Source organism: Peromyscus leucopus, chromosome 16_21 (genome assembly GCF_004664715.2).
Source record: "Peromyscus leucopus breed LL Stock chromosome 16_21, UCI_PerLeu_2.1, whole genome shotgun sequence".
In the NCBI taxonomy this organism is placed as follows: Eukaryota; Metazoa; Chordata; class Mammalia; order Rodentia; family Cricetidae; genus Peromyscus; species Peromyscus leucopus.
The window spans coordinates 18,034,750-18,051,152 of NC_051084.1; the positions used below are offsets into that span (position 1 = coordinate 18,034,750).

Below are 16,403 nucleotides of genomic sequence, written 5' to 3' on the forward strand. Positions count from 1 at the left end.
CTCCAATGCCAAGTCAGGACACTGGGACAAAACCTAAGGCAGGTGTGTCTGTCTGATAGTCTCTTGACATGGTTATAGCCTGAGGACACATGCTGGAGGGTCTGGGGTTCCAGGTCAGAAGGCCATGATAAGAGGTTTCCACCCTGCCTGCCTCAGATCATGAGAGTGTGAGCTTCAGCCTCTACTGTGTCGACACTGGTCACATCAGAGCTCAAGGCCTGGCTGAGGAGGCAGGCAAAAAGACAGCCCCCCAGGATGGTGAGAAGGACAAGGCTGGGCTTCCAGTGGACCACTAACATTGGAGGGTCAGGTAAGCATCATTGAGACCAGCCAGGAAAGCCGGTAACAGGAAAAGACACTCTCCACAGGCTGCAAAGACAAGCTCCATCCTACCCCAGCTGAGCTCTCCACGGGAAGAGTTGAGAAGTACCCCCAAGAGAAGGATCTCTGAACACAGTGGTGTTGGGGTAATCTTTGTGTACACTGTGTGAAAATGTATGTCTGTCCTTCCCCATCTGCCTAAGGCACCTTCTGCGTGGTTTACTAAAGAGCTAAATGGCCAATGGCTAGGCAGGAGAGAATAGGTGGGACTTCCGGGCAGAGATGGGAACTCAGGGAAAGAATCTGAGGTGGGAAGATTCCCAGCCAGACGCGGAGGAAGTCAGACATATGGTACTGAGGAGAGATAACGAACGAGCCATGTGGTAGAACGTAGACTAATATAAACGGGTTAACTTGGGGTTGGGGATTTAGCTCAGTGGTAGAGCACTTGCCTAGCAAGCTCAAGGCCCTGGGTTCAATCCTCAGCTCCAAAAAAAAATAAAATAAAATAAAATAAAAATAAATAAATAAATAAACGGGTTAACTTAAGAGCTAGTTGGGAACAAGCCTAAGCTAAGGCCAAGCTTTCATAATTAATAAAAATCTCCACGTCATTATTCAGGAGCTGGCAGTGCAAACAAAGTCCAACCATAGTGGGGTCAAATTTGAAGTCACATTGTTCCTGCTTGCTGGGTTTATTCATGCCCTGCATCCAATCACTTGGGTATTCGAATACTCCGAAGACAATGGCCATCCCCTGGGAATAGGGAGGAAGGCCTCACGGCTGCGCTGCTCAGCTTTCTGGTGCACAAGAAAGTGCCGGAGGGAATCAGTGTCGAGAGAGGAAAGGTTGGCTTGGGCTGAGTTTCGTCTGTGATCTGTCATTGCTCCAGGGCCTGTGGCGAGGCCGGTGGGAATGGGAAGCAGGTGAGAGAGGAAGGAGCCAGTGTTCACAGGCCTCTTCAAGGCACATCCCCAATGACCCGACTTTGTCCTCCTAGCCCCATTCCTAAAGATTGTGCCAGCTCCCAGTGGCACCACAGGCTGGGGACCACTCCTATGCCTTCAGCACACAGCCCTTGGACACATTCCAGCCCAAATGGCCATAAGGTGTCTGTCTGTCTGTCTGTCTGTCTGTCTGTCTGTCTCTCTCTCTCTCTCTCTCTCTCTCTCTCTCTCTCTCTCTCTCTCTCCCTCTCTCCATTTCTCCTCCTTCTCCTCTTCCTCTCCCTGAGACTGTTTTTCCCAGGGACTCCCGCATTGTGACCCTCACCCCACTCCCATTGAGTGCCCCTCCCCACACTGGCAGTGTCATTGGGGAGATTGTAAGACCTCTAGTAGATGGGACCTAGCTGGGGGATGGGCTACCTCTGAAGGTGACACTTGATCCCCCCCCCCCAGTTTGAGTCCTGTGAAAGACTAGTTCATGTCAAAGACTTTTCTGTAAGGGCCCAGGGACCCTATGTCCACACAGAGCTGCCCAGTGAAGTGTTCTTCAAGGTGCTTCTGGGAGGCCACACAGCTGTGGTCCCAGGGCCCAGGCAGGCACCCCAGCTGGCAGCAACCTTGGTTTTGGGGTATTCAGAATTCAAAAGTCACAGTGGCCACACCTTTCATCCCAGCACTCAGGGGGCAGAGGCAAGTAGTGATTTTGAGGCCAGCCAGAGCTACACAGTGAGACCCTGTCTTCATGTCATAGAGGCTTCCACCGAGATTTTAAAGGAAAGCCTTGGAGGCCAGGGAATGTGCTATGAACAGGGTCACTCTGGGCAGCCCCTGAGAAGCTGTGAAGTTGTGAGAGTTGAAGCAGCCATCCCCTCTTATAATAGGACTGACCCTAACAGGGCCAGTTGTTTTTTTTTTTTGTTTGTTTGTTTCCAGGGACCAGTTTGCTAAGACCTCTGCCCCATATTACCCCACCATCCTATGTTGACTCATGTCTGACTTCAACCAGACCCTCAGGAAGTACATCCAGTTTAGTAGCCAATGAGGGTCCTACCCGACCATAAGCAGGAACTGGTCTTGCTATTTTCAGTCAGACAGACCCCTGACACTGCAACCACACTTGCTGACCAGATGGCATGAGCCAATTCTAAAATGATTCCTGTACCAGTAAAGGTCTATATCCATTCACTTCAAAGAACATTTAACCACAGCTGGAATCCCCTAATCCTGCTTAAAAGGAGGCTGTCTCTCTCGGGTCACTATTTGCTACTTGATCAGATGGTTTGACCCCAGCATGCTGGAATTTTTTTTAATAAATGCTCTTGTCGATTGCATACATGACTGGTGGTCTTATAAGGGACTTTTTGTGGGCCCTCACAATAGTAAAACCACAGGGGCAAGGAGGATCCTGGGTAGCTGGAGATGCCAAAAATGTGAAACTCCTGCTGAGGACAAGCCGCAGGGCATGTGGGCTACAAACAGCATGGCTACAGAGGTGGGGATGCCCGGGCCCTTGCAGCTCACATCATGACCCAGCCTAGATGCCTGGCAGGGCTGCAGGAGACAGTGTTGCCCTGCTGGGTTTCAGTCTTGCTTTGGTCTGACTTTGCCAGCCCCTCATTCCTCCCTTGGAAGAGGAATGCTTTCTCCACGCCATTGCATATCAGAAAGCATGTAACTCATTCCCTATTTTTACAGGAGCTATCTCAGACTAACCTAATGGAGGCTTTTGAACAAAGTTGGAACTGTGAAGGCTGTGGGGATTTGAACGCACTTGAGCCATGAGACGCCTAGGGCAGAATGTTCGGATATGAGTATGAAATATCACCCCCAGCCTCACGCACTGATGGCTCAGCCCCCAGCTGGTGGTGCTAATAGGAGAGTGGATGAAAACTGCAGAAGGTAGGGGCTGGCTGGAGGGAAAAGGTCACTGGGGTGAGGGAGTGTGGCTTTAAAGCTTGTGTTGTCCCTGGTCCTTCCTCCACCCTCTCTCTCTCTCTCTCTCTCTCTCTCTCTCTCTCTCTCTCTCTCTCTCTCTCTGCTTCTTGTCTGTCTGGGGGTAAATGGCCTTGTCCTCTGCACATCCCTTCCACCATGATGCTCTCCTCATCACTAGTCCAGAGTCAGCCGAGCCAAGGAAGGAACCAAAACCTTTGCAACTGTGAACTCAAACAAGCCTTTCCCCCATGAGGCTGATTCTGTCTGCACTCATGGTAGAAGGAGAAGCCAATTGAGAAGAGGGAGTCGCTTTACATTGGAAGCTCACAAGGCTGCAGTCCAAACCTGGGCAGTGAGGGGGGCGTGGGAGCCTGCTGCCATTGTCACTGGACTAGGGACAGTCACCACTGACAAAGTCATCCTCTGCAGCCTGGTAGCCAGAGACAACTCTCCCTGGGGTGTCTGGTAGGTGTCTGTAGGGTGAGGGAGTGACATGAAGTGTCACCGCTGGGCTCTGCTGGGCAAGAGGCTCCCTCAGGGTAATGACACACATGCCAGAGCCTTTCTGTGGGATGTTGGGTGAGCAGGGCCCCAGGGAGGGTGTCCCCCCCACCAGTCACATGTTTATAATACACAGAGCTCATCACAGAAGTTCCTGAGTGACTGTCTGCCACAGGCGAGCGGCACTGGTGCTGCCCTGTCCATAAATTCCCATTTTCCAACCTTCTGGGTTTCCGGTGTGCCAATAGCCTGCTCCCTGACACCTCCAGCATCAGAGTTGGGGTCTGGCAGCTGCTTCACCCCCACCCCGCAACCTTACCCCCCGCCTAACCTCAGGAAGACACAGATCTCAGACACTTGACCTTGAACTTCAGCCTCCTGAACAAGAGACAGTGGCTTCCTGTTGCTCTAAGTGACCACACAGCCAGCCCAGCTCCTGTCTCAACCCTGCTCTTCTTGTCTTCCCACCTACCCCAGCATGAGCTAATGCAGCCAGAGGCCAGAAACCAGGCCAAGGTAGATAAGTGCGCTCCAGGCTACAGAAGTGTGGAGGACTTGGTGCCTTCCAACACTGCAGACTTCCAACAGCACAGCTGAGGAAGCCGTACACCCGGAGAGGGTCTTTTGTGGGAGCCCGTTCTGGGGTTCCTCGTGGCTTTACCCAGCAGGTCCGAATAGAGGATGATCAGGACCACGGGCCTGAGTGCAGGTGTCTGAGATGGTCTGCACTTGGCTGTGCTGGGGGAGGAGGTCTTTTGCTCCACCCCCTTGGCGTCTCTATAAAAACCCTGGGCCAGAGACAGTCGGGGCCCGTTGGAATAGGTTCCAGGCCCTCTCAAGGCTGTCCTTTATTTTCTATCTGTTTATCTCCGCAAGATTCTCTGCTATAAATCCTTCTATCTAATATTTCCTGCAGCTCGCACTCAAGAAAACTCTGGGAAGCTGTGGGGGTGGTGGGTAAACGCACCACAGTCTTTTCCTAGTTAAGCACAAGCGTGCGCAAGGTCTCGTCTGGAGGCTCCAGGGGAGAATGGTTCCGGGGTCTCTCCAACTTCAATCCCCAGCTATCCCTGCTGTGCAGGGCCAGTCCCTCGGGGTCCTGCCGCCTTCTCCAGCTACTCTCCTGCCTCCCTCAGATGCTGTCCCTATGGTGACATTGGGCCTCTGCAAACTCCAGGATAACTGTCCCCCTCCCCTGTGAAGTCTCCCTGCCTTGTGAGAACACAGAGTAGGCTATTACTCTGCCCTGGATGAAGGCTTCCTTCATTCGTCTTTGCAAAGAGGAGAAGGCGAAGGGGTGGTGGAGGTTCACGTTAAATTCTTGGGCTGAAGGGGCTCCAGGATTCCAGCGGGTCACTAAGTAGAGATAAATAATTACCTTCGGGGACTCAAAATGCTAGCATGTGCATGCACGTGTATACACACACACACACATACACACACACACACACACACACACACACACACACACACACACACACCCCACCTCACCAAAGCAGCAGCAGGAAGAAAGGACAAACAAGAGCCACTGGGGTACAACAGCCCAGTGTAAGGCAGAACGTCTGAGAGGGGGCGACCCTCAGGGGAGGTCCCCCTGCTGCTGGCCCCGGCCCTGAGCCCCGCTGCAGAGAAGCCTCTGTGGAGGTTCTCACGGGCAGTCCTGGGCGGTGTGGAAGACTGAGGTGAAGAACTGCACAGACACGGGATGGGATGCCTGCTCCTGATGCTCGTTATATTTCTGCCGCCAGCAGTTCAGAGCTGGGGGATGTGGGGTAACCATCTGCTTCCTTTGCTGCTCTAGTGGCCCGTGGCTTTGCTGCCAAGGAGGCAGGCTGTGCCCTCAGGGTTGGGAGGTCTACGGGGAGCGACAAGGGACAGCCTGGTGGAAAAGTAGTCATGCAGCTGTCCCCACCTCTTAGCTGGGGTGGCTACAGAGGTCACAGGCCCGGTAGCAGGCTACAGGGCTGCAGGGAAGGAGCTGCAGGGCAGAAAGGGCAAGACGGCTGGCAGCACCTGAGGTGTGGCGGGTCCCAAGAACACACCAAGGGCCTGCGGTTCACAGGCATCCCTGAGGATGCCTGACAGAAGATAGGCCCACAAAAGGCTCGACAGAAAGGCACACACGGCGGAGAGGCCTGCACATCTATACAGGGTCTAGGAGGCAGCAACAGCTTCCACAGCCCTGGGGCTGGCAACAGTTGTGGGGGTACAGGACAAGGAAACAGGGCAGCAAGCCACTCATTCGCACTGCTGGGGAGCTCCCCAGGTTTTCTGAGTCACACAGTTGTATTTGCTGAAAGAACAAATGAATCCCTCTATCAATCACTACACAATTGGGTCAGTGCGGGGGGAGGGGGGGTTAGTATTGTCAACCAGACAGGCTAGAATCAGGGTAAGCCTCTGAGCATGCCTGTGAGGGTTTGTCTTGACTACATGAACTGGCCGGGACGACCAGCCCACAGTTGGAGGTGCTATTCCCAGGGCTGTGTAAGTGGAGAAAGTAACTGGGCGGTGGCAGCATCCATCCTCTCTGCTTTCTCGGACCCACTGCTTCCTGCTCCTGCTCCCTCAAAGGCTTCCCTACCGTAACCCACTGAACCTTGAACCGTGAACCAAAATAAGCCCACTCTCCCTTAAGTCGCTCCTGTCGCGGGTTTCATCACAACTGAAGAGAAACCAAAACAGGCAGCCGACTTTGTGGCAAGGGGCGACGGCAAGTGTTTTAAACTTTTTCGGAACCACATGGTCCTGCCCTTGTGGTCTGAACAAACAAACCTTTTGTTCAGGTTTGTTTGACACATATGCACACAGGCATGCTGCTGTCAATAAAACTTTATTTACAAAGACAGGAAGCAGGCCAAATTTAGCTCCTAGATCCTAGTTTCCCAGCCTCTGTGTTAAGGTTTTTCATTTTACAATGGAAAGTCAGAATAAATAACGGAAAGCCTTCGTTGATAGTATGAGGTGAAAAAGAACAGGGTCCTAAAACTCAATCCAGCCAGTGTCACTGTGGGCTCAATAATGGCTCAAGAAACAGCAGCACAAGATGCATGTAAGCCAAACCAGAATATCCTGTTTATGGAAGGAAGGAGAAGTTGGCCTCGAAGCCAAAGCTGTTTATGGGGAGCATAACTCAGGAAGACGCACCCCAGAATAACAAGTCACTGAGGAACAGGTGATGGGAACATCACACAGAAGACCAGCTGCATTCTGGGTAGTTTGGACATAAGGCTGGGTATAAAAGCCACCCCAGGAAGAAGCTCCAGACATCTTCACCCTCCTCCAGACCAGCCAGCCTCCACCATGTGTCACACCAGCTGCTCCTCAGGCTGCCAGCCAGCCTGCTGTGTGTCCAGCCCCTGCCAGCCAGCCTGCTGTGTGTCCAGCCCCTGCCAGCCAGCCTGCTGTGTGTCCAGCCCCTGCCAGGCATCCTGCTGTGTGTCCAGCCCCTGCCAGCCATCCTGCTGTGTGTCCAGCCCCTGCCAGCCATCCTGCTGTGTGTCCAGCTCCTGCCAGCCAGCCTGCTGCAGGCCTGCCATATGCATTCCTGTGAGATGCCAGGTGACCTGCTGTGTGCCTGTGAGCTGCAGGCCCACCGTGTGCATGGCTCCCTCCTGCCAGTCCTCTGTGTGTGTGCCCGTGAGCTGCCGGCCAGTCTGTGTGAGCTCCTCCTGCCAGTCATCCGGGTGCTGCCAGCCCTCCTGCCCCACCCTGGTCTGCAGACCTGTCACCTGCAGCACCCCCTCCTGCTGCTGATCAGTGTCTGCAAACCAGCTGCTGCCAGATGGGACACATCTGTTCTCTCCCAACACCTGTCATCTGCGAGGTAGATGGGAAGTGTGTCCAGCCTACCATGGAACTATGGAGAGAGGGTACAGAAGAATAATCCAGTTTCTCCCTGACTCAGCCCAACCCCCAGGGGTGTCCTGACTCCTGGTGTCTAGCCCTGTGAGCCAAATAAAGTGCTTTCCCGTACAGCTTGTGCTCTCTTTCATCCCCACATAGTTTTTAGGTTCTCACTATGTAGCCTTGGCTGTCCTGGAACTCATACTGCTCACCAGGCTGACCTTGAACTCCCAAAGATCTGCATGCCTTTGTCTCCCAAGTGCCTACATACTTTTTATAAAAGATTTACTTTTATGTATATGAGTGTTTTGCCTACATACATGTCTGTGTACAGGAATGCATTGCCTATGGAGGCCAGAAGAGGGTTCTGATGTAGGGTGAAAAGGGCCAAGGATAAAAAAAAGCCATGCCCCTGGCTAGACCCAAGACCTGGGCCAAGGAAAAAAACCCTGACTCTGACTTGGACGAGGACCAGAACCACGGCTTGAAATCCCACCAATCCTTGAGTTTGCCCCAGAGTCAGGCTGCAGAATCCCACCAATCCCTGAGCATGAAATCCCACCAGTCCCTGAGCTTGTGGGATTTTGTGGCCCAGAATCAGGCCACAAAAACTCACCAATCCTAAGCCACCCTGGAAAGCTCCACACACACAACATCCACCCCACCCCACCCCCACCCCCCCACCCCCCCGCCAAAAAAAAAATCTATATAAGCTCTGTACCCTGTTCAGTTTGCTGCTGTTTCTCTCCTGAGGCAGCCACCCTCCTGGACTCTTCCTTCCGAATAAATCTCTTGAGTGAGATTTGTTGTGCAGCATGACATTTTTGCCCAGCTGTAACAACTGCCACCAGAGCAGAGCTGAGCTGAGTAGAGTTGTAACACTTTCCCTGGGGAAACCCCTGGTGGAGCAGAGTTGTTACACTTGCCTTGCAGAAACCACCCCCTGGATCAGGGCTGTAAGCTGTTATGCATGCTTACAGTGACTTTGTGGTATATCCTTGCCACGATACCTTTCCATCTGGAGTTACAGAGATGGTAAGCCACCATATGAGTGCTGGGAATTGAGCCTGGATCCCCAGAAAGAGCAACTAGTGGTCTTAACTGTTGAGCCATCTCTCTAGTACCTCCATGTGCTTTTGAAGTTCTTTCCTTGAAAATCCATAACTAACTGTATTGGGGACAGCAGCCACTCCTCAGAGAGCCCTTTTCTCTGCTGAGCTGAGGAGACACATCCTTGGTATGAGGAGTGAACTGAAGCAGTTTGTCCTGGGGCCCACTTCCTGAGACTTGCATTGGGAAAAAAAAAAAAGAAGAAAATCTAGTCATCCTGTGGGTTGGGGTTCATGAACCCCAAACCTATGAACCACCTTGAAGTATTGTCACAGCAGACAGGGCAGAGCAGCGAACTCCTACCTCACATCAGCACCAAACACCCAGAGACTCTGTTGGCCAGCAAGAGCAGAAAGTGTGAGAAGGTGCAGAAGTATGAAACCCAGAGGCAGAGGCACCTGCCTCACCCTAATCCCAGTGAGCAAGTCAGCCTTCCGAGAAGACAGGGATCAGGAGCGGAGTTAGTGACCAGGCATCTGGTACAGGACACCTGAAAACTAGTGTGGGGCAACACCATTGAGCTCCCCAGCACCCAAGCCCAAACCACTAGGAGCCCATCACAGAAATCTGAATGTTTGGAACAAGGAAGGTAAACACTGAAACACTCGCACAGAGGCCCCGGTCAGATTCCCACCCACACAAGACGACTGACGAAAGCTTCTAAGAGAGATGAGATTCTCTGTGTAGTTTTTGCTGTTCAATCCAATCACAGAGAGTGAGGCATGCAAAAAAAAAAAAAAAAAAGTAAGGAACACTCAATCCCAATCCATCATCAAAAAGCAGAGCAAACCAAAACAACAACAACAACAACAAAAAATCAGACTCAAAAACGACACAGGTTAGGAGCTGGGACACACTAACTCTAAAATATCCCTCTTAAGTGTGTCAAAATATTACTTGTGTGTGAACAGATAAGGATTTAAAACTAAGACAGAGTCAAATGGATATATGGATATATAATCAAAGCCAAAATATAGCATGAAAGATGAGTTCCTTCATATGCTCAAGGATATACTTGATGTAGCTAAAGGTGGGGGTCACTGGATGGGAAGATAGGTCAAGTAGAAGTAGTCAAAAATGTAAATATGAAGAGAAAGATGGGGGCCTGGAAAGATGGCTCAGTGGTTAAGAGCACCGGCTGTTCTTCCAGGAGATCTAGGTTCAATTCCCAGCACCCACATGACAGCTCACAACTGCCTTGTAACTCCAGTTCTAGGGGATCTGACACCTTCACACAGACAAATATGCAGGTGAAACACCAATGCACATTAAATAAATAAATTTAAAAAAAAATGATAGAGAAAGATGGTCAGAGCAGGAGGAAGCAGAAACAAAATACAAAGCACTCTGGGATGCTGGAACATCATCTGTGGATGAAAGTATGTAATTAGCATGCCCAGAAGGAGTGAGACCATTCTAAGAGATACTCGATCATGTCTCACCTTGGCTATCTGTCCCATGGAAACAAGATGCCCAAGGGAATTGGGATTCCCAGGGAGGCTCTCGGTAGGAAATAAAAGGCTGAAGCCTGGGGCCAGGCAGACGGGAACTTGTCTCCCAGGAAGAGAGCTCATGCAGACAACAGATCACACCATCTTCTGAGACAGGCTGAAGCTGAGATAATGATGGTGTACTACAATGGGCAGGACTCCTTAATTATATATATATACCTCTTGTCTTGTATCTAAACCTTACCCTCATGTCAGGACCTGAAAGATGGGTTTGGGAGAGTCACTGGATCTCTCTCTCTGTCTTTCTTTCCAAATGTGAATCACAATGTGGCCACATTGAATCAATCCACTTTCTTCCTGATTTTTACTATTACTTGTTTGTTTCATTGGCTCATCGAGGATAGGCAGCCACATCTGAATTATTGGGACATCTAGGGCCAGGCTCTGACCTTTAATAACCCTGATAATAAGTAGTGTCACAGAAAGGAAGAGAAGAGGAGAGGAGAAGGGGGGTAGGAGAGAGGGGAGAGGGGAGGGAGGAGAGGAAATGAGATGGAGAGGAGAGGAGAGGAGAGAGAGGAGACGGGTGGAAAGGACCAAGGAGAGGAGGAAGAACTAGACAGAGAACCAGACAAAGAAGTGACATCTAAGAAAGGCTCCACAGAAATAAAAATACATAAAACACAGAGATCCCCTCTTGTGTGACTTTTCTAATTTGATGTGAATGTCTTGGAGAATTTGATGTGAATGTCCACTCAAGTGCCTCAGGCAAGACCCTGATGACAAACCAGAGAAAGTATTTCCCCAGTCCCCCTTGGTGAACCTGTGAGTTTACTGGGGTTCCCTGCAGGAGTGTGGGCAGCCAATGGGCAGCTACACAACCGAAGAGTCCACTCTTGGCACAGTTAACTACTTATATAGCCTCAGAGTGGGGAGGAGTCTCCTGCACCATCCTGGGAGTCCTCCCATGTTCCATGGGGAATGTCAACAGACCCAGGCTTGTAAGGGTCTCAGGCAGGTAACCACAGCTGCTCTGGTTCCAAGATGGCAACTGTGTGTCATCCTTAGAGGGCAGTGCACCAAACAGGATGTCTCTTCCTCAACACCCCAAATAGGATGCATCTTCCATAATATCCCCCAAAATAGGATGTATCTTCCTCAAACCAAAAATAAAACATGGCTACAGACACTTTGTTTAATATGTGACTGTCAAAACCCAAAAGTAATGAGGAAGTCATGAACTCACAGATTAAACCACAAGCTATGAACACAGAAGCAAAGGCAGGGATTACATCAGACATCTGATGAGAATCGCACGCCCTAACTGCTGAGGAGAAGCCATCCCACCCTGGGAAACTGCAGGTGTCCTTCTAAAGTGAAAGGATAGAGACTGATACGTCACTGTCAACAGACACGCACCATCAGAAAAGGCTTCAGGCCAAGGATGATACAAGGGGAGACACTGGAGTCCACACAAGGGAGCTGTAGAATGTACACAGTGGAAGTTAAGAACACTCTGGAGAGAAGGGTACTCAAAGCCGTCAGGAGCACATTTGTCCACAGCGGACATGGACACAGCATCAGGAGCAGCCGGAGTGGTCGGAACTTCTAGAGGGATACACAGTCACCAGAACATGGGCTGTGCTCCCAGAAACTCCCACTTCCTTGAGCAGAGAGGAAAGGCCTCTGCCAGTGACAGCTATGCCAAAGGAAACTCAACAGACATCTGTTGAGATATCGAGAGACTAACACTCAGGAAGATTTTAGAGGCCCAAAGGAATGGAGGCTTTCTTCTGCTTCCTAGAAACTGTCTTTGGGGGAATACTTCAGTCATAGTGCAGTATGGAAGAGGCCTTTGGGCCCATGCTGGGGAGGAAGGGCTGATGAGGTCTCCACCCTGCACTCTGAGCAAGGCAGAGGGTCTCAGAAGCCCTGACCCTCTCATGTCTGAATCCAGGTTAACCTGCCTTGTGGGGAGGCGTAGAGACGACGATGATGACGATGATGATGATGATGATGATGATGATGATGATGATGTGTGTGTGTGTATATAGGACATGAGGGTTCAGGGGTATCTGTAAGTGCACACATGTGTATCTGGAGTTTCTAGGAGTGCATGAGTACATGTGTGTACTAGAGAGGTTCTGTCTGAGTGGGCATAACTATATATACCTCTATGCATGTGTTTGTGCGCATGGGGGTATGGGTATTTAGTTCACTTGTGCATGTGCGTGTGCATATGTGTGTTGAACAAATAGTACATGCAAACATATGCACATTCAGGACAGTGAATCTCTGACATCTGGATTCATTTCTGGCTCAGTTTCATAAAGCCCCCACACACTCGTCACAGACCGTCTTGGCTGCTGCTGACTCATTAAACCATTTTATCAGCTTGCTCTCTTCACCAGCCTACAGCATAAAGGAAACAGCAGTGAGAGCTCTGGAAGAGATGGGGCAGGACAGAGCCACAGGCACAGCAGACCCTGGGAACCAAGGGCATGCCCATCCCTGACAGCCTCGACATGAACTTCTCACAGCAGTCTACATGAGACCACGGATGAGGATGCACATCAGAAATGGGAGGCTGGCACCAATGCACACAGAGGAAATAACCCTGTTTAGACACCGTTGGCAGAGACTTGAACTTCAAAGTACACGTCTGAGGCATGTGGAGCAGATACAGCTCTACTCACTGATAGGTGAGCAATGACTCATGACTGCAGCAGCCACTGCCGTGAGAAATCAGCAGAGCATCACTATTACCATGCTTTCTAATTCCTAATTTCAAAGTGATATGTGTTTTTACACTTCATCATCAGTCAGTGAAGGATGGGCAAGTGTGAACCACTGAAGGGAAGGTGTGACAGGGCCAATCACATTGTATAACTAAGATCCAAACACTGGAGAAGGACCCTGGAGGAAAAAGTCACCAGGACCCAGGATACAGACCCGAGAAAAAAACAGCCAGGGATAATCTAAGCACCTACTGCCCATGCAGCCCCTGTGCAATTGGACTGGAAAGGGAGAGCAAGGGATGGAAACACAAGAGACAGCGAGTCTGTGGCAGGGACCTGACTACTTCATCAGGCCATGTCCTCCACCAATATCCATCTCCTGAGTCATAGTGAGGCTGAATCAGAGAAAGCACTGGCCTGTGATCATCAACAGTCAAGGACCAGGACAGACGCACACGGCTGATTAGAAATGCTGCTTTATTTGGCACACGGGTTAGAGAAGCACCCTGCATCCAGGACATCCTTCAAAAAAGGGCAGGACAGGGAGATCTGGTTCATTCTTCTTCATGCTCTCTCCAGTTCCAGAGTGCAGTGGGCGAGTTTCCCACCCGCCTCCTGTTGAATCCACAGTCAAGAGTGGGATTGGACAGGACACAGTGTGCATCTTCAGGGAGGCAGCTGGTTTGGGTCACTGATCAGCAGCAGGAGGGGGTGCTGCAGGTGACAGGTCTGCACACCAGGGTGGGGCAGGAGGGCTGGCAGCACCCGGATGACTGGCAGGAGGAGCTCACACAGACAGGCCGGCAGCTCACGGGCACACACACAGAGGACTGGCAGGAGGGAGCCATGCACACAGTGGGCCTGCAGCTCACAGGCACACAGCAGGCCACCTGGTACCTCACAGGAATGCATATGGCAGGCCTGCAGCAGGCTGGCTGGCAGGGGCTGGACACACAGCAGGCTGGCTGGCAGCCTGAGGAGCAGCTGGTGTGACACATGGTGGAGGCTGGCTGGTCTGGAGGAAGGTGAAGATGTCTGCAGCTCCTCCCTGGGGTGGCTTTTATACCTAGCTCAATGACTAAACTACTAGAACGCAGCTTCGTATTTATTTCCTATCCTTTCTTCAGGTCTAGCCTTGCTTTTGTTTCTGTATGTTTCTGTTTTTGTTTGCCCTCAGCTAATTACATCTCTTCCAAGTTCCTGGAGAAGGTATTAGCACCAACAGTAAACAGCAAATCCTGCAGCTGGGTATTAGGCTTCTGGGACTCATGATGGATACATCTGGGCGTCAACAACTATGAGTTGTCCCACCCCTCCACCTCTGCTTTCTGCACTGCATGGAGCTCTCTCTTAGGCAGGTTCCACTCCATGCCTAGAGCTTTTGTTGGTGGATATCCCAGAGTCCTTACAACGTCAACATCCTGGGGTCTCTATTGAAACTTAGGTTTCACCTGTACAACTTCACACAATAATTTTTCAGTAGACCTAAGGTATCCAACCCTGCCATGGGGTCTGAGCTTAGGGGTGTTCTGAAACCTTGTGACAAGCCTTCATAAATCCCACAACTCTTGGAGTTTGCAAGCCTAGAAAACTATGTAACAATGTTGCCATGTTCTTCCGCACAAGATACAGTGTAGCCCCCCTTTGCCACCGCTGTCAAGGCCTCAGGGTGACTTAGCCTTAGCCAGAGAACCTGGGGATAAATTCCCTAGGCAGTTGTTTTGGAGCAGGGAAGCCCTTCAGCACATTTCCAGTTCAGGTTTTCTCCTTCCAAATGGATTTGAATTTTCACACCTTGGAGCCTTTGAGGAGTGGAGTCTAACCCAAGGTGTCCTTAACCATTTTTCCAGCACAGAATGGGAGGTTTCTCTTTAATGGTGCTAATCACCTCGGCAACCACACTTTCTGCACACTCACCTTGTCTACAACTTTAAACTGGCCCAGGCTCCTTTCTTTACCTACCTGCACATCCTCACATTATCTGCTCCTCTCACTGTGCACTATCTGAGAGCAGTCACCACACTACAGGCCAAACCCTGGGCTGACATCACCATGCCACAGACCAAACGCCGAGCTGACATCACCACACCACAGCCCAAACGCCGAGCTGACATCACTGTGCCCACAATCCAAGTGCCAAGCTGACGTCACGGTGCCAAATCCCAAATGCTAAGCTGTCTGGAGAACTCTATAAAGTGCATTAGCCCATGACTTTTGAATTCCACTTCACTTCGAGTTTTTTGGACAGGGGCAGAAAGCAGTTAAATATATATATATATGGCCAGACATATATATATATATATATATATATATATATATATATATATATATATATAGCCAGACTCTTCCACAAATGGCTTTTAGTACATTTCCTGATGGGTCCATATTCTGTTCTGCAGCCTCACCAGCAGTCCTTAGTGTCTGCCTCTTATTGGAATTCTATTCTTACACACTCTAGAACGGCTCGTTCAACTCTGCATACAGCATTGGAGGGCTGCTCTAGCTCACAGCCCCAATTCTTCTCCGTTCCTCCAGCTAGCCAGCTCTAAAGGACTGTGAACCACATGGCATGGCTTAACTGGTTGGTGCTGGAGGGTGATGGGATTGCCTGGAGCTCATTCCCAGGACGGCCTTTACTCATGGTCCAGTGGCCCAACACCCCAGAATGCAGCTGGTCTTCTTTGCATATTCATCTTCTGTCTTGGTGTTTTCTGGTTGCTATGGCAAAATGCCTGGGGGACACAGCTTAAGGAAGGCCGGTTTATTTTGGTTCACAGTTTGAGGGGACACCACCTAGATGGCAGGGAACACAGGGTGGCAGGAGTGAGGTGGCTGGGCATATCGAATGGTGTGCTCCCTCATTTGTCCTTTAATTAAGTCCATGACCCCAATACATGAGCCGCCACCCACATTCAGGATGGGTGAGGTGATTTGAGTAAGAAATGCTTCCCCACAGGCTCGGGCATTTAACACTGGGTCTCCAGTTGGTAGCACTGTTTGGGGAGATTACGGAAAGGCCCGGTTTTGCTGGAGGAAGTGTGTCACTGGGCCAGGCTTTGTGGGTGGAAAGCCTTGCACCTCTTCCGGTTGGCTCTCTCTGTTCTATACTTGCATTTGAAGACGTGAGCTCTCGGCTGCTGCCCCGGTCACCACGCCTGCCTCCTGCCATGCTTTCCTGCCATGATGGCCATTTCGCCCTCTGGGACTGTGAATCGAAAGAAACTCGCCCTTCCCTAGGCTCTCTTGGTCTTGGTGTTTCTTTCACAACAGAAGGAAAGTAACGGACACCGTGACTCTTTTTTCCTTCCTCAGTTAAACCTCTCTGGGAATACCTTCACAGACATGCCCAGAGATGTGTCTCTTAGAAGGGTCTACATTTAGGCAAGGTGACAACAAAGATTAACCATCACCCTGTGCATAAAGTGTCCAACTTTGGGCTTCTTAGGTGTGTCCGAGTGTGACATATTTATACGTGACTCTATTGCTGTGCGTAGCCACACGCCACTCAGAAATGCCCTCGAAAAACCTGCCCCTTCTTCTGTCTCAGCTCCCA

General features: G+C 50.7%; 2 protein-coding genes across 2 annotated transcripts; one reads left to right on the forward strand and one right to left on the reverse strand.

Annotated features, from left to right (window-relative positions):
- Positions 1 to 6,963: 6,963 nt before the first annotated feature.
- Positions 6,964 to 7,680, forward strand: LOC114696534 (keratin-associated protein 12-1). Its single transcript, XM_028874327.2, has one exon. The coding sequence runs from the start codon at positions 7,009 to 7,011 to the stop codon at positions 7,459 to 7,461; it is 453 nt and encodes a 150-aa protein (XP_028730160.1). The 5' UTR covers positions 6,964 to 7,008; the 3' UTR covers positions 7,462 to 7,680.
- Positions 7,681 to 13,310: 5,630 nt separating this feature from the next.
- LOC114696466 (keratin-associated protein 12-1-like) lies at positions 13,311 to 13,915 on the reverse strand. Its single transcript, XM_028874169.2, has one exon. It carries the CDS (start codon positions 13,846 to 13,848, stop codon positions 13,546 to 13,548), a length of 303 nt encoding a protein of 100 aa, XP_028730002.1. The 5' UTR covers positions 13,849 to 13,915; the 3' UTR covers positions 13,311 to 13,545.
- Between the last annotated feature and the right edge of the window lie 2,488 nt (positions 13,916 to 16,403).

What these genes read in the sequence shown, in the direction of transcription:
- LOC114696534 (XM_028874327.2), top strand. Translation starts at nt 7,009, where the DNA reads ATGTGTCACACCAGCTGCTCCTCAGGCTGCCAGCCAGCCTGCTGTGTG.
- LOC114696466 (XM_028874169.2), bottom strand. Translation starts at nt 13,848, where the DNA reads ATGTGTCACACCAGCTGCTCCTCAGGCTGCCAGCCAGCCTGCTGTGTG.